General features: G+C 36.3%; 1 protein-coding gene across 4 annotated transcripts in view; it reads left to right on the top strand.

The window, feature by feature from the left end:
* The window catches only part of HMGCLL1 (3-hydroxy-3-methylglutaryl-CoA lyase like 1), a 150,680-nt gene that overhangs the window by 60,398 nt on the left and 69,563 nt on the right, over positions 1 to 20,719 (top strand). For 2 of the 4 annotated variants that reach the window (XM_063097530.1, XM_063097533.1), the window contains 2 exons: positions 10,645 to 10,740; positions 11,976 to 12,124. The exons of 1 other annotated variant lie outside the window; for it this stretch is intronic. In XM_063097530.1, the coding sequence (XP_062953600.1) occupies positions 10,645 to 10,740; positions 11,976 to 12,124 (245 nt within the window). The remainder of the gene's footprint in view (positions 1 to 10,644; positions 10,741 to 11,975; positions 12,125 to 20,719) is intronic. One more of the 4 variants, XM_063097531.1, reaches the window with a different exon arrangement.

Below are 20,719 nucleotides of genomic sequence, written 5' to 3'. Positions count from 1 at the left end.
ATTTGGGCTGGTTCCAACTGTTGGCTATTGTAAAGAGTGCTGCGATAAACATTGGGAAACAGGTATACCTTCGACTTGATGATTTCCATTCCTCTGGGTATATTCCCAACAGTGGGATAGCTGGGTCGTATGGTAGATCTATTTGCAATTGTTTGAGGAACCTCCATACCATTTTCCATAGAGGCTGCACCATTTTGCAGTCCCACCAACAATGTATGAGAGTTCCTTTTTCTCCACAGCCTCGCCAGCATTTATCGTTCATAGTCTTTTGGATTTTAGCCATCCTAACTGGGGTTAGATGGTATCTCAATGTGGTTTTGATTTGCATTTCCCGGATGCTGAGTGATGTTGAACACTTTTTCATATGTCTGTTAGCCATTTGTATATCTTCCTTAGAGAAATGCCTACTTAGCTCTTTTGCCCATTTTTTAATTGGGTTGCTTGTTTTCTTCTTGTACAGTTGTTTGAGTTCCTTATATATTCTGGATATTAATCCTTTGTCAGATATATATTTTGCAAATATTTTCTCCCACTCTGTTGGTTGTCTTTTAACTCTTTTAATTGTTTCTTTTGCTGTGCAGAAGCTTTTTAGTTTGATATAATCCCATTTGTTTATTTTTCCTTTGGTTGCCCGTGCTTTTGGGGTTGTATTCATGAAGTCTGTGCCCAGTCCTATTTCCTGAAGTGTTTCTCCTATGTTTTCTTTAAGAAGTTTTATTGTTTCAGGGTGTATATTTAAATCCTTAATCCATTTTGAGTTGATTTTAGTATACGGCGAGAGGTATGGATCTAGTTTCATTCTCCTGCATATGGATATCCAGTTATCCCAGCACCATTTGCTGAAGAGGCAGTCCCTTCGCCACTGAATAGGCTTGGTGCCTTTGTCAAAGATCAGCTGACAGTAAGTGTGTGGGTTGATTTCTGGATTCTCTATTCTATTTCATTGGTCAGTGTGTCTGTTTTTATGCCAGTACCATACTGTTTTGGTTATTATAGCTTTGTAGTATAGCTTAAAGTCAGGTAGTGTTATGCCTCCAGCTTTATTTTTTTTGCTCAGCATTGCTTTGGCTATGCGTGGTATTTTATTGTTCCATATAAATGTCTGGATAGTTTTTTCCATTTCTGAGAAAAATGTCTTTGGAATTTTGATGGGGATTGCATTGAATTTGTATATCACTTTGGGTAGTATGGACATTTTCACTATGTTGATTCTTCCAATCCAAGAGCATGGGATATCTTTCCATCTTCTTGTATCCTCTCTAATTTCTCTCAGCAGTGGTTTGTAGTTCTCATTATAGAGATTTTTCACCTCCTTGGTTAACTCAATTCCTAAGTATTTTATTTTTTTGGTGGCTATTGTAAATGGGCAGGCTTTCTTGATTTCTCTTTCTGCATGTTCACTATTGGAGAAAAGAAATGCTACTGATTTTTGTGTGTTGATTTTGTATCCTGCTACTGTGCTGAAATCATTTATCAATTCCAGCAGTTTTTTTGTAGAGGTTTTAGGCTGTTCGATATATAGGATCATGTCATCTGCAAACAGGGACAGTTTGACTTCATCTTTTCCAATCTGAATGCCCTTTATTTCCTTCTCTTCTCTGATTGCTCTGGCTAGTACTTCCAACACTATGTTGAATAGGAGTGGTGAGAGTGGGCATCCTTGTCTAGTTCCTGTTCTTAAAGGAAAAGCTTTCAGCTTTTCCCCATTCAGGATGATATTGGCTGTGGGTTTGGCATATATGGCTTTAATTATGTTGAGATACTTTCCCTCTATACCTAACTTATAGAGGGTCTTTGTCATGAATGAGTGCTGAACTTTATCAAATGCTTTTTCAGCATCTATAGAGATGATCATATGGTCCTTGTGTTTGAGTTTATTAATATGGTGTATCACATTTATTGATTTGCGTATGTTGAACCAACCTTGCATCCCTGGGATGAATCCCACTTGATCGTGATGAATAATTTTACGTATGTGTTGCTGTATTCTGTTTGCTAGTAATTTAGTGAGGATTTTTGCATCTATATTCATCAAGGATATCGGCCTGTAGTTTTCTTTTTTGGTTATATCTTTACCTGGTTTTGGTATCAGGATGATGTTTGCTTCATAGAATGAGTTTGGGAGATTTGCATCCGTTTCAATCTTTTGGAATAGTTTGTAAAGAATCGGTGTCAATTCCTGTTTGAATGTTTGGTAAAATTCTGCTGTGAATCCATCTGGTCCTGGGCCTTTCTTTGTTGGGAGCCTTCTGATAACAGCTTCAATCTCCTTTATTGTTATTGGTCTGTTCAAATTTTCTACGTCTTCACGGTTCAGTTTTGGGAGTTTGTGTGTGTCCAGAAATTTATCCATTTCTTCCAGATTTTCAAATTTGTTGGCGTATAGTTGTTTATAGTAGTCTCGAATGATTCCTTGTATTTCAGATGAATCAGTTGTAATATCACCTTTTTCATTTCTAATTTTTGTTATTTGAGTCTTCTCTCTTCTTTTTTTTGTTAGCCATGCTAATGGTTTGTCAATTTTATTTATCTTTTCAAAAAACCAACTTTTTGATTCGTTGATCTTTTGAATTGTTTTTTGGTTTTCAATTTCATTCAGTTCTGCTCTGATCTTAATGATTTCTTTCCGTCTGCTAACTTTAGGTTTGGATTGTTCTTGTTTTTCTAGTTCTTTAAGGTGAAGTGTTAGGTTGTTCACTTGCCATCTTTCTATTCTTCTGAAGTGAGCGTTTAATGCAATAAATTTTCCCCTCAATATTGCTTTTGCAGTATCCCACAGGTTTTGGTATGATGTATCATTGTTTTCATTAGTTTCAATAAACTTTTTGATTTCCTGCTTGATTTCTTCTTGGACCCATATGTCATTAAGTAGAATGCTGTTTAATTTCCATGTGTTTGTATAGTTTCCAGAGTTTCGTTTGTTATTAATTTCTAGTTTTAATCCATTGTGGTCTGAGAAGATACATGGGATAATTGCAATTTTTTTGAATTTATTGAGACTTGATTTGTGACCTAATATGTGATCTATCCTGGAGAATGATCCATGTGCTGCTGAGAAGAATGAATATTCTGAGGTTGTTGGGTGGAATGTTCTGTAGATATCTGCCAATTCCAATTGGTCTAGAGTCTTGTTTAGATCTTGTGTTTCTCTACTGATTCTTTGCCTAGATGATCTGTCTAATATTGACAGTGGGGTGTTCAGGTCCCCTGCTATTATGGTATTAGTGTCTATTTCCTTCTTTAGGTCTAATAGAGTTTGTTTTATAAATCTGGCTGCTCCAACATTGGGTGCGTACATATTTATGATTGTTATGTCTTCTTGATGGATCAGTCCTTTTATCATTAAGTAGTGTCCCTCATTGTCTCTTTTTATGGTTTTTAGTTTAAAGTCTATTTTGTCAGATATAAGAATAGCTACTCCAGCTCGTTTTTCTTTTCTGTTTGCTTGGTAAATCTTTTTCCATCCTTTCACTCTTAGTCTATGTGAATCTTTATGGGTGAGGTGGGTCTCTTGTAGGCAGCATATAGTTGGGTCCTGCTTTTTGATCCAGTCAGCCAGTCTGTGTCTTTTAATTGGGGAATTTAAGCCTTTTACATTAAGAGTTGTTATTGAAAGGTGTTGATTTATTCCTAGCATTTTATTGGTTGTTTGGTTGTCTTAGGTGTCTTTTGTTCCTTGCTTTCTGATTTACTGTTTGGTTTCTGTGTTTGTTGGTTCCTTAGGTTGTAGATAGTGTTTTTGTTAGCTTGTTTTCTCTTCATGAATGCCATTTTTATTATACTAGCGAGTTTAGATTTTTCTTGGGTTTTTATGGCAGTGGTAGTTATTTTTCAGGAACCAAACCCAGTACTCCCTTGAGGATTTCTTGTAAGGGTGGTCTTGTGGTAGTGAACTCCCGCAGTTTTTGTTTGTCTGAGAAATATACTATTTGCCCCTCATTTCGGAAGGATAGCCTTGCAGGGTAGAGTATTCTTGGCTGGCAATCTTTGTCTTTTAGTATTTTGAAAATATCATCCCATTCCTTTCTAGCTTTTAGGGTTTGTGATGAAAAGTCTGATGTTAACCTGATTGGGGCTCCCTTCTAGGTGATTTGATGCTTCTCTCTTGCAGCTTTTAAGATTCTCTCTTTGTCTCTGAGTTTTGCCAATTTGACTATGACATGTCTTGGAGAAGGTCTTTTTGGGTTGAATACATTTGGAGATCGTTGAGCTTCCTGGATCTGAAGATCTGTGATTTTTCCTATACCTGGGAAGTTTTCTGCCACTATTTTGTTGAATATGTTTTCAATGGAATCTCCATTTTCCTCCCCTTCTGGAATACCCATGACTCGGATATTTGATCGCTTATGGTTGTCTGATATCTCTCTCAGATTTTCTTCAATGACCTTGATTCTTTTTTCTTTCTTTTTGTCTGCTTGTGTTATTTCAAACAGCCCATCTTCAAGTTCAGAGGTTCTCTCTTCAACTTCGACAAGCCTGCTGGTTAAACTCTCCGTTGTGTTTTTTATTTTGTTGAATAACTTCTTCAGTTCAGCAAGTTCTGCTACATCTTTTTTCAGGACATTGATTTCCTTGTACATTTCCTCTTTCAGATCCTGTATACTTTTCCTCATTTCATCATGATATCTAGCTGAGTTTTCTTGTATCTCATTCAGTTTCCTTAGAATTATCACTCGAAATTCCTTGTCAGTCATTTCAAGGGCTTCTTGTTCTATAGGATCTAGAGTTTGAGATTTATTAACTTTTGGTGGTGTACTTTCTTGATTTTTTGTATTTCTGGTGTCTTTTTTTTGGTGTTTATTCATTGTGGCCGGGGGTTTCACAGTCCACCAGTTTGAGACTAATGACTAACTAGGATGTTGCTGTGGTTGCCAATTTCGTATGGCTCCCTCCGTGACTGCTCAGTTGGCCTCTAGTGCCTTGTGTGTGTGGTTGTCTCGGGTCTTGGGCTTCTCCGGGGAGCCACCTTTCTGGTCAGCTTGGACTCTGCTGGGCTGGTGGATCACGTACCACAGGGTGTGTGATCTCTGTTGAGCTTTCACTTCCTGTGCAGGACTTCTCCCTGTTCCGTGTGCTCTGGCCCAGGCTGTTAGATCGTGCAGTGGCGACCCCACCGGGTGTGTGGTTTCTGTCGAGTCTCCCCCTCCCTGGCCGCACGTCTCCCCACTCTGTGCGCACTGTGCTGGGCTGGGGTGTGTCTTCTGCACCCCTCGTCTATCAGCTGGGCCTTCAAGACCCTGCTCAGCACCGCCTCGCCCAGGAAGTCTACCAGGTTTCTGCTGGGCACAGACGACTGGTCTCTCTGGGTGCCTTTGTAGCACTATGTAGATCTTTCTCGGGTCTTGTTCACCTTTGTATCCCCCCAGTATAAACCGAGTCTAGTGCCCTCCTGCAGCCTGGTCTCCGGCAGGTTCAAGCGGACCTGGGAACTCTCCTACCACACTATTCCCAACCAGACATTCGTTAGGCTTTTTTCCAAACTGGTGGCCGCAGAGATGGTATCTGCCTCCCAGTAACAGGGAGTTTACCTGGGGCCAGAGTCCTGGGTATGGTGGAGTGACAGTCGGCCCGCCCGTACTTCCTTGCCGTCCCGACACTGGCCCGGGACACCCCCTCCACCAGCCCCGCCAGAGAACCGCGGAGGGAGTGGGACCGGAGGCCCCCGCGCCAGGCCAAGCAAGTGGGAGGGCTCAGTGATGGCCGAGCAGGGCGGAGCTGCCCGCACCTGGGAAAACGGAGGCAGCACCGGGCAGTGAGTGGCCTGGTGGTGCAGGCGGGAGCCGCGTGGGCATCCACCCCCCGAACAGAGCTGTGCCAGGGATCACTCACAGTGCTGTGCCAGGTCGGGTGCTCGCTCTCTGTCTCTGGTTTGCCGCCTTTCCCAGTTCTCGGCCGCTGCCGCCTCGGGCTGTTCAGTCGCGACGCGGCTCGGGCGCTCCCAGGAATCTTCTTTAATGCCGGTCTGAAACCTCGAATCCTGAATAGGGCAGCTGGCCGCCTTCAGTGCGGCCCCAGCCTCCGGGATCCTGGCTGTATCCACAGCAGCCCTGGCGCCGTGTTCCCTGTTTCGAGACTCGCTTTTGCAGCTAAGAAACAGTTCTTTTCCTGCTCCACACTTCAAAGCTGTTGTCTGTAAATGAGGCAGCCTTTCCTGCCGGGGGCAAAGTGGCGGTCACCCCCCACGACCGGTCAGCAGCAGCAGTCCTCCCTTAAGAGATGGCGAGAGGAAGGTCCACAAGATTCCTGGCTGCCTGAGGCCCAGTGGCCACCTTTTCCACCTCAGCTACTCCGCGCCAGCCGTCGCAGCCGCCACCATCTTGAAAAGCCCGTTGTAATCATTTTTAAAAAATTATAATGTGCCACAGTCAAGGACTGCAGTTTGTACCCCATTCCCTCTTTTAAACTTTCATAGGCTAATATAGGTTATACCAGCCTTTCCCTTCTCAACTCTTATAATCTGTGCTCTCATTTACCTCCAGTATATTTCTTAGAGTAGTTAACTTTCCATGTATATCTGTTTTACCTCCCCTAATATACTGCAAATTATTTTAATGCAAAGACCTCACTTTCCGTCAATAAATTAATTTCTGTATTTTTATTTTCCGCAGGATCTAGCATAAAGCTTTGGACATAGTTGGTGCTCAGTAAACATCTAGATTAAAGACAGATAGGCTTAGAATAAAATGAGAAATTTGGCTTTTATGCATTGTAAATGATGCAGTGGTGGGAGGGGGGATAGTGGATGTGTTACTGCAGAAAAGAGTGAGCAAGAATCATATGTTAAGCACAAATAAACGTGTTTGGGCTGAATGAAACATTCAAGCTTAAATGTTGATAAGTCATGATGGCAGTGAATGTGAGGTACATTTTTGCATCTTAGATATTTAATTTTAAATTTAAAATTTATTTAAAAATTCATTCAATTAATCCAAATTATATTCATTGAAATTATTATTTTTTAAATATGAAATGTAAAACAATAACATTGTAATTTATTTATTTATTGTTTTTATTATTTTAATTTTTCAATATACAACATAGTTGATTTTCATGTCCCTTTACCAATTCCTCCTTTTCCTCCCTCCCTCTCCCTCCTTACCCCCCCCATCAACATCATATCTGTTCGCTTCTCTTAACAAGATCAAGGAATTATTGTGCTTGTGTCTTCTCTCCCTGTTCCCCATTCATTTGTATATTTATTTATTTATTTTTATTAGCTCCCACAAATAAGTGAGAATATGTGGTATTTCTCTTTCTGTGCCTGGCTTATTTCACTTAATATAATTTTCTCTAAGTCCATCCGTGTTGCTGCAAATGGTAGTATTTCATTTTTTTTTTTTGAAATAGCAGAGTAGAATTCCATTGTGTAGATATAGCACATTTTCCTTACCCACACATCCGATGATGGGCATTTAGGCTGGTTCCAACTCTTGGTTATTGTAAATAGTGCTGCAATAGACAGGGGATTACAGGCATTCCTTCTACATGATTTCCATTCCTCGGGGTATATACCCAGAAATGGAATAGCTGGGTCATATGGTAGATATATCTGTAATTGTCTGAGGAATCTGCATACCATTTTCCATAAAGGCTGCACCATTTTGCAGTCTGCCAACAGTATAGGAGAGTTCCTTTTACTCTGCATACTCGCCAGCATTTGTCATTCTGAGTATTTTGGATATTAGCCATCTTAAATGGAGTGAGATGGTATCTCAGAGTGGTTTTGATTTGCATTTCGTGAATGCTGAGTGATGTTGAGCATTTTTTCATATGTTTATTGGCCATTCATTTATCTTCCATTGAAATTATTAAATTTAACTCTGCTGACATTTAACTGAGAGTTGATAAGACCAATGGACCAATAAGAGTAGATATTATAATATTTTGCATTTTTCAAAAGTGTGTAGCTACATTAAGAAAAACACTTGTTTTGATTAATTTACTTTTATTTCTTTTTAAAAATTTAAAAATAGTACATGTTTATTATAACAAGCCAAGATGTACAGAGAAAAAACAATTGCCTTTTGTTTTCTAATCCTATATTGAAGATATCAGTTTTGGTTTGCTGTATGTTTTCACAGCTTTCTCTATGCTTATTTTGTATACTTCCCAGTATTCATATATTATTTATTATATTGTTTGTACCGTAGTTTATTATTCTTAAATATACAGGGCTCATGGTTATGTCAATGGTAATTTCTCTATGTGATGCTTATGGAATCTGCATATTAGGATGTGAACGAATATCCACTGTGGCCAGAGCACAGGGCAATGGCAACAGCAGGGTGGGGGGAGGCTAGAAAGAGCAGGAGGGTGTGACAGTAAATGGTCTGGAACACCAAACCAGGTAATCAGCAGTGGGTGGAGAGGGGGCATCCTGGGCTATTTGAGAAGGGGTGTGTTACAGGTTCACACCTGAATTTCAAAATAAAGTATTAAAATTTACTTTGATTTTCCTGACAACACCATGAGTTGAGGCAGTGAGGTCCCTAGCCCTGCACTGGAGTATCAGTTATTGCTTTAAAAGGTTAATTTATAGACTTTTTGGCAAACTAGTGGATTTGATTTATTTATTTATTTATTTATTTATTTATTTATTTATTTATTTATTTATTCATTCATTCATTCATTCATTCATTCATTCATTCATTTATTTATTTTTCCCAACTGTGACCTGATTCCAAGAAAAAAAGCTATTTCAAATTATGATCTCTCTAAATACTTTAACTTCCTTTCCCAAATGTAAGGTCTTGAGATTTTTTTTTTTTTTTTCGAATTTTATTTTATTTTGTCAGTATACAATGTGGTAGCTTATTGTGGCCCATTACCGAAACCTCCTTCCCTGCTCCCTCTCCCACCTCCCTCCCAACAATGTCCTTTCTGTTCACTTGTTGTATCAACTTCAAGGAATTGTAATTGTTGTGTCTTCTTCCCTCCAACCCCCCCGCGTTTTTTTTGTATATTTATTTATTTATTTTTAGCTCCCACAAATGTGAGAACATGTGATATTTCTCTTTCTGTGCTTGACTTGTTTCACTTAATATAATTCTCTCTACGTCCATCCATGTTGTTGCAAATGGCAGTATTTCATTCTTTTTGTAGCTGAGTAGTATTCCATTGTGTAGATGTACCAAATTTTCTGTATCCATTCACCTGATGATGGGCATTTGGGCTGGTCCAACTCTTAGCTATTGTAAAGAGTGTCACAATGAACATTGGAGAACAGGTATACCTTTGACTTGATGATTTCCATTCCTCTGGGTGTATTCCCAGCAGTGGGATAGCTGGGTCATATGGTAGATCTATCTGTAATTGTTTGAGGAACCTCCATACCATTTTCCATAGAGGCTGCACCATTTTTCAGTCCCACTAACAATGTATGACAGTTTATTTTTCTCCACAACCTCGCCAGCATTTATCATTCACAGTCTTTTGGATATTAGCCATCTTAACTGGGGTGAGATGGTATCTCAGTGTGGTTTTGATTTGCATTTCCTGAATGCCGAGTGATGTTGAGCATTTTTTCATATGTCTGTTGGCCATTTGTATATCTTCCTTTGAGAAATGCATATTTAGCTCTTTTGCCCATTTTTTAATTGGGTTGCTTGTTTTTTTTCTTGTAAAGTTGTTTCAGTTCCTGTATATTCTGGATATTAATCCTTTGTCAGATGTATATTTTGCAAATATTTTCTCCCACTCTGTTGGTTGTCTTTTGACTCTGCTAATTGTTTCTTTTGCTGTGCAGAAGCTTTTTAGTTTGATATAATCCCATTTGTTTATGTTTCTTTTGGTTGCCCGTGCTTTTGGGGTCGTATTCATGAAGTCTTTGCTGAGTCCTACTTCCTGAAGTGTTTCTCCTATGTTTTACTTAAGAAGTTTTATTGTTTCAGAGTGTATATTTAATTCTTTAATCCATTTTGAGTTGACTTTAGTATATGGTGAAAGGTATGGGTCTAGTTCGATATTTTAATTAAAAGTTGATTTTTAAAATAGATTTATGAAATGAAATTTTGACAGGGTGGGTTAAATTTTTTTTGTTTATACTCTACCTACTGCGTTCATTTGTTTGCATTATGAGAACAGATGGAAATCCTGTGATAGTACTGCATAAAGCATTATAACTATTACTAGCTAAAACACCTATGCTAACCAAATAGCATACTAGGATCTCAACTTCATTATTCTAATGAAGATGTGTAATTTATATTTTACTAAACATTGTAAAATTTCATACACTGAAAATTATTTAGGCAGAATTTTCAGGTGGAAGATAAATATGTAAAAATATAGCATGTTATCTTTCTAACTGTCCCCATTCTCAGGGGTTCTTGAGGCTTGGACCATGAACTGAAAGGAAGAGAACAAAGATTGGTCAAGTGAAAATAGCAGAGTTCAAATAGCAGATTATCTTTAATCATTCATTGAACCAAATTCTGTTTTGTGAGTTAGTAACATTCACATCTAGTTGTTCTATATCTATGACACTCATAACTACTTTTCTTTAGTTACATTAGCATGTATGTTTTATTTCAAACATTAATTTGTAGAATATAATTGTGTGTATAACTATAACCTTGAAAGCTAAAAACATGCTTGATAGATATTCAGAGTTACATATTTATATATAACTGTTATGTATTTAAGATGGCCGATCACAGTGAAGTGATGAGAGGCATTCATCAATACCCAGGAGTTCGATATCCTGTCCTTACTCCTAATCTTCAGGGTTTTCACCGTGCTGTAAGTGTGCTACTAATTTTTTCTAAAATTGATATGCCTCTATTGTTTTAAATATATTTACAAAGTTAGAATGGTGTCATATGTAACTCACTTGTAATCCTGTATAAATACTGTGCTAATATAGTAACATGAATACATAGAGGTGAGTTCTCTCTCACGGCATCATTAGGAACTATCATTGCTCCATGTAAGTGGCTCTTCCAGTCTAACCAATCAAGAGTCAAGACATAAAAAGGCAACTCTCCATTTTGATGAAATTTTTTGAAAATTTTCTCCAATAGATAATATAGTGTACAACTTAAACATTTCTCAATGCAATATTGTAATTATAGGTACTATTGAAATAGGTAATTATTCTTGTCAACTTTTTTGTCAGCTTTTTGTTTCTGACGTTTCTTCCTTTTAGGTGAAGCTAATCATTGTCATTTTATCTGCCTCTAATAACTTTCCTTATTCCTCTTCTGATTTGTTTCTTCTGATCCTATACTTAGTGATTTATATGATTTAAATAAAAGCTTCAATGATTACACATACACATACAAGCTTAAGCAAAAGCTTAAGATATTATGCTTTCATGGGTTTATCGCAAAGGTTTTGCAGCAGCTATATGTGGTATTAATGAATATTTTTCACTTTTGTGTTTGAGATTGTATTGCACAACGTTGAGATTGTGGAGTCCTAGTTAGTGTATCACTTTTTACTGTATCTTGTTAGATTCATTGATCTTTTTTTGTTGTCGTTTGATTTGCTATAATTTTTACTGCAGTGTACAGAAAGGAAGAAGAGGCATTTTAAGAAATTGTAAACATTGTTGTCACCAGTCCTAACATAGTACAGGACATTTCTACCCTAAGTAAGATATTGAGAGGACACCCTCGTTGTAGCTTAGAAGGGTAAGCAATGGAGGGAACCAATCTTGGCTTGACAGTCAGGCAGGCCTGTGCTCAAAATCCAGCTCCAGACCTTCTACTGGCTGTATAATGTCCTACTAGCAACTTCTTCGAGCCACCGTTTTTCCATTAGTAAATGAGCGTAATATCACTGAGTTTACAGAGTTGTTTGTGGATTACAAAAAGGGCATTTCAAAGAGTGTTTGTGGCAAGATTAGAGGAATATAATTTTAAATTCCAAGGCAAATTTTAAAGAATACAAGAATGCCTTATACAGTTGACTTCTACTGCTATTGTTTACATTTTTGAAATTATTAGCTTTTGGCTTTAAATTATATTTTTCAGGTTGCAGCTGGAGCTACTGAGATATCAGTTTTTGGTGCTGCATCTGAATCCTTTAGCAAGAAGAATATTAACTGTTCCATTGAAGAAAGTTTGGGAAAGTTTGAAGAGGTCGTTAAGTCTGCAAACCATATGAATATTCCAGTACGAGGGTACTTATGAAGTCCCACAAATTCTTTCAATTTTGTTGATATCTATTGTTAAAGTTGCTTTTGAATTATCTTGATATTCTTTTACCATTTATTAAAATATGCATAGGGTATCTTATTTGTACTTTATTTAATCATGGTAATCACTATATAGTCACATTCGTTAATGTTATTAATGATGATTAGTGTGTATCTAGCTTGTGGAAGTTGTAATGCAATTGAGAGCAGAGACACTAGCATGAAAAGCTGGTATTATTAACCATTTTATTTACACTCAGTTATCCAAATGCAGCCCTCTTTGGATATCAGCCTAGAGTGTGTTGATAAACTGGTATAAATTCATAGCAGCATTTGGAAAGGAATCACTCTATGGTGATTCAATTTAGAATTTCAATAGACTATGTTAAACATTAAATTGAGCCCCTGAGCTGCTCTGGGATGTTGGGCCCATCATTTTACCCATTCAACCTCCCCCTCAACAGCTGATTTCCCTACTTTCTCTGGGTGACCCCAAAGTACCTCCATAGCACCTGGCAGAACACTGTTTAAAAATTCTTGACAGACTGCATACAAAAGACACATGGAATAGTTTTTCAGTTCTCCACTATTTTCTATTATATATTATATTATTTCTGTTAATGCAGGTATATTGGAGATACGGGTCCTTTTCTCTTTGCCTTGTCTCTGTCTTGTAGAAACTGCATTGCTGATGGTCTGAACTATCAGCATTCTATTTCAGTAGACCCATTTTCTTTCTCAGGAATTTAGACATGGGAAACCAAATATGGTTACCTGAGTTGAAAGATTAACGTGATTTTGCCACGAGTTCACAAGACAGAATAGTAGAGAACAGAAATGGAAAAAGAAGGAGGATATTACCAGTGATGAGAGATATATGGGAAAGGAAAGAGAAAATCTGCCTTGGTCCTTGCCTGCTTCCAGGAGCAGCAATTACAGCATGTATTGTAACCAGGCCTATGTGCTGTGAAATATATAATATATTTTTTGTTACTTATGAAGAATTTGTTTCTAAAAATTAGCTAATTTTATATTGATTTTATAAATATAGAGGTGTAATGAGCATATCATGTCATCTTTTTTACTGAAATATAATTGATTATACATATTTGTGGGATACAGAGCAGAATATCAATACCTGCATACTATATGTGGTGATCAAATCAGGATAATTACTATATTCATCATTATAAAACATAATCATTCTTTGTGACCACTAAACTGTTTCTTGATATTCTCCCCCTCCACATTTCCCGTCTCTAGTAACCACAGTTCTCTTGTCTCATTTTGAAGGTTCAGTGTATTATCATGGTTGTTTCCTTCCTTCCTTCCTTCCTTCCTTCCTTCCTTCCTTCCTTCCTTCCTTCCTTCCTTCCTTCCTTCCTTCCTTCCTTCCTTCCTTCCTTCCTTCCTTCCTTCCTTCCTTCCTTCCCTCCCTCCCTCCCTCCCTCCCTCCCTCCCTCCCTCCCTCCCTCCCTCCCTCCCTCCTTCCTTCCTTCCTTATTGTTTTTTAGCCCCTTATGACTGAGGACATGTGGCATTTCTCTTTCAGTGCCTGGCTTATTTCACATAGCATAATTTTCTCCAAGCTCATCCATGTTGCTGCAAATGGCAGAATTCCATTCTTTTTTATGGAAGAGTAGTATTCCATTATGTATGTATACCATATTTTCCTTATACAGTCATCTGTTAATGGACGTTTAGGTTGGCTCCTACTCTTAGCTACTGTATATAGAGCTGTGATAAACATGGGAGTGCATTTATCCCTTCGACATGATGATTTCTATTCCTTTGGGTATATAGGCAGTGGTGGGATAGCTGGATTGAATGGCAGTTCTATCTGTAGCTGTTTAAGGAATCTCCACAGTGTTTTCCATAATGGCTGTACTAATTTACAGTCCCACCAACAGTGTAGGAAGGGTCCCCTTTCTCCACATCCTCACCAGCATTTGTTATTCTCTGTCTTTTTGATAATAGCCCATCTAAGTGGGGTGAAATGTTATCTCAATGTGGTTTTGATTTGTATTTACCTGATAAATAGTGATGTTGAGCATTTTTTCATGTGTCTGTTGGCCATTTGTATATCTTCCTTTGAGAAATGCCTATTCGCTCCTTTACCCATTTTTTAAGCAGGTTACTTGGTTTTTTTTACTGTTAATTTGTTTGAGTTACTTATATATTCTGTATATTAATCCCTTGTTGCATGTATAGTTTCCATATATTTTCTCCCATTCTGTAAGTTGTCTTTTTACTCTGTTGGTTGTTTCCTGTGCTGTGCAGAAGCTTTTTTTGTTTGATATAATCTTATTTGCTTATTTTTTCTTTTGCTGCCTGTGCTTTTGAGGTCTTATTTATAAAGTTTTTGCCCAGTCCTACATCCTGAAGTATTTCCCCTATATTTTCTTCTAGGACTTTTATTGTTTCAGGTCTTATATTTAAGTATTTATCCATTTTGAGTTGATTTTGGTATATTGTGAGAACTGTGGGTCTAGTTTCATTCTTCTACATATGGATGTCCAGTTTTCCCTGTACCATTTACTGAAGAGGCTGTCCTTTCCCCAATGTATGTTCTTGGTGCCTTTGTTAAAGACCAGTTGGCTGTAAGTACATGGATTGTTTTCTGGGTTCTCTATTCTTTTCCACTGGTCTGTGTGTCTGTTTTTATGCCAGTACCACGCTGCAGTAGATGCTTTAGTATGGCTTACCTGGCAACAGCTGCATCAACATGTACTTGATCATCATCCAGAAATTTATATTATCAGCTGTTAGATTTAAAGGTCATAAGGCAGTACACATTTTATAAATGCTCAATAAAACTGTTTAAATTTTTACAAAAATAGTAAACTTTTATATAGTCTAAATAGTAGCTTTTATTAGGGTTTTAAGGCTATTGTTAAATCCTCCCCCCCTCCAAACACACACATCACATGCATGTGTACACATTTTTTACTCATACTCAGGACTTATGACATCTGGGACACATTGTGAATAGATACCATGCCAAATCAATGACATAAAATGCAGAGTCAGCTAACTACTGCTGTATATACATTATGTGTGAACGGACAATGAAATGTTTACATTTTGAACTTATTCTTTAACCTGCAATTCACATGCCATATGTTTTAAAAAGCTAGGTTATTTTTCTATTATGTGTTTAAATTTTAAAAGGTGAAGAAGGCGAAGAAAAATAAAAGTCTATGATAAATGTAATCACTTCCTCCCCTTACCAAGAGCATTTATTGAAAGAAATATCTGCTGGTTTTCCAGGATCCTTTTAAAATTGAAATGCCTCAAGATATGAAGTAGTGCTCTAATATATAACACAGCATTCAGGATTTATTGCTTTTTTGTCTAAAGCAATTTGTTGCTTTTTTATCAACTTATATTTAATGAAGTCACATGAATTGCATGGTCCTGTTTGTGAGAGTATTAATTTAAGAGGAAATTATTACTAAGTGGCATGATTAATTTCATTGTTAAAATTCTTGAAAGTAGATATTACAAAACCACAAGGTCAGCATCTCTGTATATCAAAGCATAAACCATAAAAGCGTTTTTATGTAATTACATGTTATACCTCTCCTATAAAATGGTCTAGAATGATTTGACCCATGATTAACCTCCTGAAAATCTGAGCCTACTGAATGTTCAAAGTGTATTTTTAACATTTTTTGTAGGATTCAAACAAAATCATTCATTATTGTTAAAAAAATTACAAAGTGAAAAGATGTTTATCTGTGAACCATAACTGTTGAATTCCTTCTCAAATTTCCAGAAAAAGTAAATATGCAAATTAATGAGAACAAGGAGTAAAGGAAAATTAGCAATTAAATTAATATAGACAATCATAGATTACTTTTAGATACAAAAAAGCAAAGGCAATTGTAGGTTACGATGCTGTTTTACTTTAGTCACAATCTCTTTATAAAATGTGATTAATATTTATTAATATTCAGGAGGAGGAGTCTGATTTTCCTAGAGCTGTAATGAATCTAGAGTGCTCATTTTATTCACCTTTTTCATCTACTGTTACCCTCACCACCTACTTTCTTCTTATCTAAAACCAATGGAAATTCAGTCTGGTTTTAAAGGTTTCCAAAGGAGATTGCATCACATGCATCAGTGACCCATTTCTTTGGTGAAAGACCCTCAATGTCAAGAAATTGTTCCTTTGCTTAATTATTTTTAAACTAGTTACCAAGCTCTATATAATTTCCATCCTTTAAAATAGCAATCTTCGTAACTGCCATGAAGTAATGGCATTGTCTTGCCCCTCAAAATAGCCAATTTTAACTGGTTCTCCCTTTGAGAGAAGATTTATGACGCAACACGTTTATGCACAATTTGCAGCCTGCTTGCTGGGTTAGCCAAACCTTCTAGGTCATGTTGCACTGAGGTTTTGTTTCCTGTCCTCTCTCTGTCTAATGCAGAGTATCATTATGGATTCTGATCCTGACCCTGAAGGTAACAGCAGTCTTACTGAATGAGATAATGTGTCTCCTCCCTATTTAGGGCTGCAGTTTAAAAATACATACTGAATTGCAGTTTCTCACAACTGATGAATCACCTTCCACTGGATAATCTACCCCTATAGAATTTGCTTGCTTATAAAGCACCATCTTCTCTTAAATGGGCAGCTTCTTGCTGCCCATAGAAGTTCCTTTCCAACTTCTATTGTTAAACTGTTGGCCTGGAAGAACGATTCAAATCATCATTTACCAAAATATGGTACATAAAACTGTAAAAATGAGACATCTGTTAAAGGTATTTGCTTTCATACATATGGTTTGTTTGAGGGTTTATATGTATTTCAGCCTTATATATTATTCTGGTACTGCTGTGTGCCAGAATAACACATACCCAGTGGTAGTTAAGATGTGTAAGCTGTGTTTGTGTAGTCAATATCTAAATACGCTTCATTTAGAGCTTTTGAGAAAAAAATGTGTTTTGTCATTTCTCATAAAATTAGCAATAAGACTTTATTATTATTTATTCTTTTGCTAGATTTTGTCTTTTTATATATGGGGAAGAAGTAGATTTGTAGGTTACGTAGTTAATTTCAAGAAAGTTAATGGTGTTCTTAACATATGAAATTAATTCAGCACAGGTTTTGGTTGAGTAGTATATGTTCTTTGTGCATAGTCACTTACACCAACTTAAAATTATTTTCAACATGCTTTTTCTTATAAGTATACTTTACACGGTGCCAGTGTCAAAACAGGTATGCAACAAAGAGTAAATTCAAGAAGTAAATATGAAAAGATATTGTATGTAATGGAAGAGTGAATGTTATAAGTTTTTAATTGATGAGACAAACATTATTTTTCAACTGAAAAGTTGAAATAACTGTGAATTCCTTAAAAACATTTATGAAAATACTTTTATTTAGAAACATTACTCATATAAAATCAGAACATAAAGTGTATCTGGAAGAAATTCTCTGAATAAAGCTCAGAAATACCGAAGTACTTATATTTAATTTTATTTAACTTTTTCCAAGGTAATTCAATAGAAAGCATAGTTAGTGTAGGATAGTTTCATAATTAATTCAAAGTTCAAGTAAAATTTTATTTAGGGACTGAGGTGAGCCAAGCTCAGAGGTTTACCTTAGGAAATATCTGGACAGATTTTCCCAGAGTTTAACTCAACATATTCAGTAGACTGACATTAAAACAAAAACAGTGGTGGAGGTGGCAATAAGGGAGAATTTATTGTTCAAATATTTGCAGACATCTGGATTTAAAAAGGTTAAGCAGGTCCCTAAATGTAGAACTTCTTTAAGCTAGGGCTAGAGGAAGGCTGTGTTATATTGGGTTTCCCAAATTTACTGATCTCTGGAATCCTCTTTTCAGCATGCATCTACTGTGTGTAGTCTTCCACAGTTCTCACCTCTGGAGGCATCAATTAACTCTACAGACAAATTACCTGGAAGCTAGACATTTTGAGTAGGTTGGCCAAGAAAACATGGTGATTAAAGTGTAAGAATCAGATCATAAAAGGAAAGATTAATTTAGCTTCTAATATCTGAATTTAACATTGACATTTTGGTTTTTGAATAATTATTTCCTTAAGAAGACATGCTATTGAAATTTATAAAATGAAATATAATATATAGGAGCCATGTAGTGAAATGTCTATTTCACTGAACATAGGAGAACAAGCTGCCCAATATTGAATGCTTCAGGTCTTTGAGATTTAAGTGATTTGGGATCTCAAATTCGAGAGCTCAATTATTTACAGATAGGGTCAAGAACCGGGAAATATGGAACTATGAGGAAGAAAATCTCTTGAGCTACAGTGGTTTAATTTGGTGAATAAAAGAAGATTATTCTGTATACAATTATGCTATTTAGAAGAAATACGGTTTTACAAATATCTTCTGAAGACCAAGCAAGATAAGCAAGCGTCGCTTGAACACGAAGCATTACCTAATGTGTCAGCCCCAGATCATGCGTCTAGTTTGGGGGCTGGGAGAGCAGGGAGTCTGCTATGTATCCAGTTAGGATTGATCCAAGAGGCATTTACACAAATGGGGCTGTAATACCCTTCCAAGATGGCTGTAGGTGGGGCTGAAGCCATTTAATTGAAAATTACCCAAGGGTGTATCATTTTAGGAGGCAAAAACATGAGGGTTCAAATAAGGTAGTTGGTCCATTGAAGAGAAAAGACAAATATAGCAGAAAAGCATAGCAAGTTTCAAAAGGGCTGGACAGAAATGAGGTCAAGGTAAAGGTAATGTAAAAATCAGTCTGTAACTTTTCTCTGTGTCTAGCTTGGCTTATTTCCCTTACTTAAGCTTGTATTTAGAGTCGGGATCTGAGCTTTGCATAAAGGAACTTTCTCATTGTTAATAGCTAATTTGATGTAGTAGAAAGACACAGCCTTGATATTGGATAGATTTGGTTTTAAAGTCTGGCTCAGCAGTTTGCTCTACATGTGTTTTATAACCTATTTAACTTACCCGATCTTCAGGTTTGCCATTGATAAAGTGGAATTATTATTCAGATTACAAAATTTTAGGCAAATGTCTAGCCCAGAATATTATTAAATGTTTTATGCAGCAGCTTCTCCAAGGAAGGACTGCTGAAGAAGGTTATGGCATTTTCTTTCAAAGAAAGCTTTAAAATATCCTAACTTAAATATAAGCTTAATATTTCATTTCATCAGGAACCAAGCAGATTAATTGACATCTTAATGTCAAGGTCTTCACTTTTAAAATCTTACATAGTATAAGTTTAAATGCATATAAAAGTAAACTGGGGTGATGTTTTTATTTTGATTTTTAGAAATAATTTGTAACATCTTTATCTGATCAGTTTTCCTAAAATATTTGAAATTCAATTTATTTTTCTAAAACCCAACATGCATATATAGCTTTAGAAACAAAGTTCTATGTAAAGCAAGGTATTAGATGAGCATTATTTCCTTAACCTTGCCCAGATTTATATAGAATTCACAATTTATAAGAAGATATTTTTAATATGTGGAATTCTAATAATAGATTTATGAGAAATAAAGGCAGCCAAATATTTTAGAGCAAAAAGAGAATCTTAGCAGAATTACTCTTTGGTACCAAGAAACAGTCTTTATTTCTTATGTTATTCACAGTGATAAATGCATAATATCCTCTCAAAAGTTATTTCTGAACGGCTTAATAATAATAGAATGCTATTTTGTATTGCTTATATGTTGGTGTATTCTGCATGAGCGTTTCAAAGTAGCTCCTATATTTAGTTACCTTACTTACCTTTAATTGACATTACATGTCATTTTATCACACCTGGCATTGATATTTATACATGGCTTTTATTCATCCTCTTTGTTCCTTTTTGTCAGGATGATTGGAGGAAAATGGGATAATTGTGGGAAGGTAGCTTTGGATAAGGCCTAACTGTAGGTGCTTTTTCATGATTCAGTTCTACTAGGAAAGGTTGTTGAAGACTGGAATGCTTCAGTTTTGTCTCTTGTCTTGTTTTTGCACAGTACTGAAAAGTGTCTTCAAAAAGCACAAATAAAAACAAAACAATTAACATTTCTACCCATTGGGTTTATTGTAACACTGTGCTTTTTGTTAATTTTAGCAAGATTCATTTCAATATAGTTGGTGATTCTTTTATTTTTTGTCATCTTAATGATGTCTAAAAAATATTTTCCAAGTTCTGATCTCCCAAATATATGCTGTCATCTCTGTCTACAGGATTTAGGATATAAATATCCCATAACTAGCTATACATTTTTTTTTGTAAAAATTAGGAATTTCTTAGAAAAGTATTCAGAAGATGAAAATGACATCTCAACTAATATATTTTTGCATTAATTCATTCAAGAAATATTGAGCATTTGTTTTGTATAATGTACTGTCTTGTGATACCATGTGGAATGTGAAAATGAAAAAGTAGCCTAACTTAAAAGAGTTTTCAGCAGACTGAGAAAATAAAATATGTACAGTAATAATTATTATGTTGTCAAAAAATGCAAGTACAAAAATAGATACAGATATTACTATTAAAATTTAAAGTAATTCTAATCTCTGGGGTGATTTGGAGAAACTTCTTGGCGAAGGCATCAAAAATATAA

This window comes from Cynocephalus volans, chromosome 5 (genome assembly GCF_027409185.1).
Source record: "Cynocephalus volans isolate mCynVol1 chromosome 5, mCynVol1.pri, whole genome shotgun sequence".
Taxonomy (NCBI): Eukaryota; Metazoa; Chordata; class Mammalia; order Dermoptera; family Cynocephalidae; genus Cynocephalus; species Cynocephalus volans.
The sequence above is the reverse complement of the archived record's forward strand: the minus strand, read 5'-3'. Positions and strand labels throughout refer to the sequence as shown.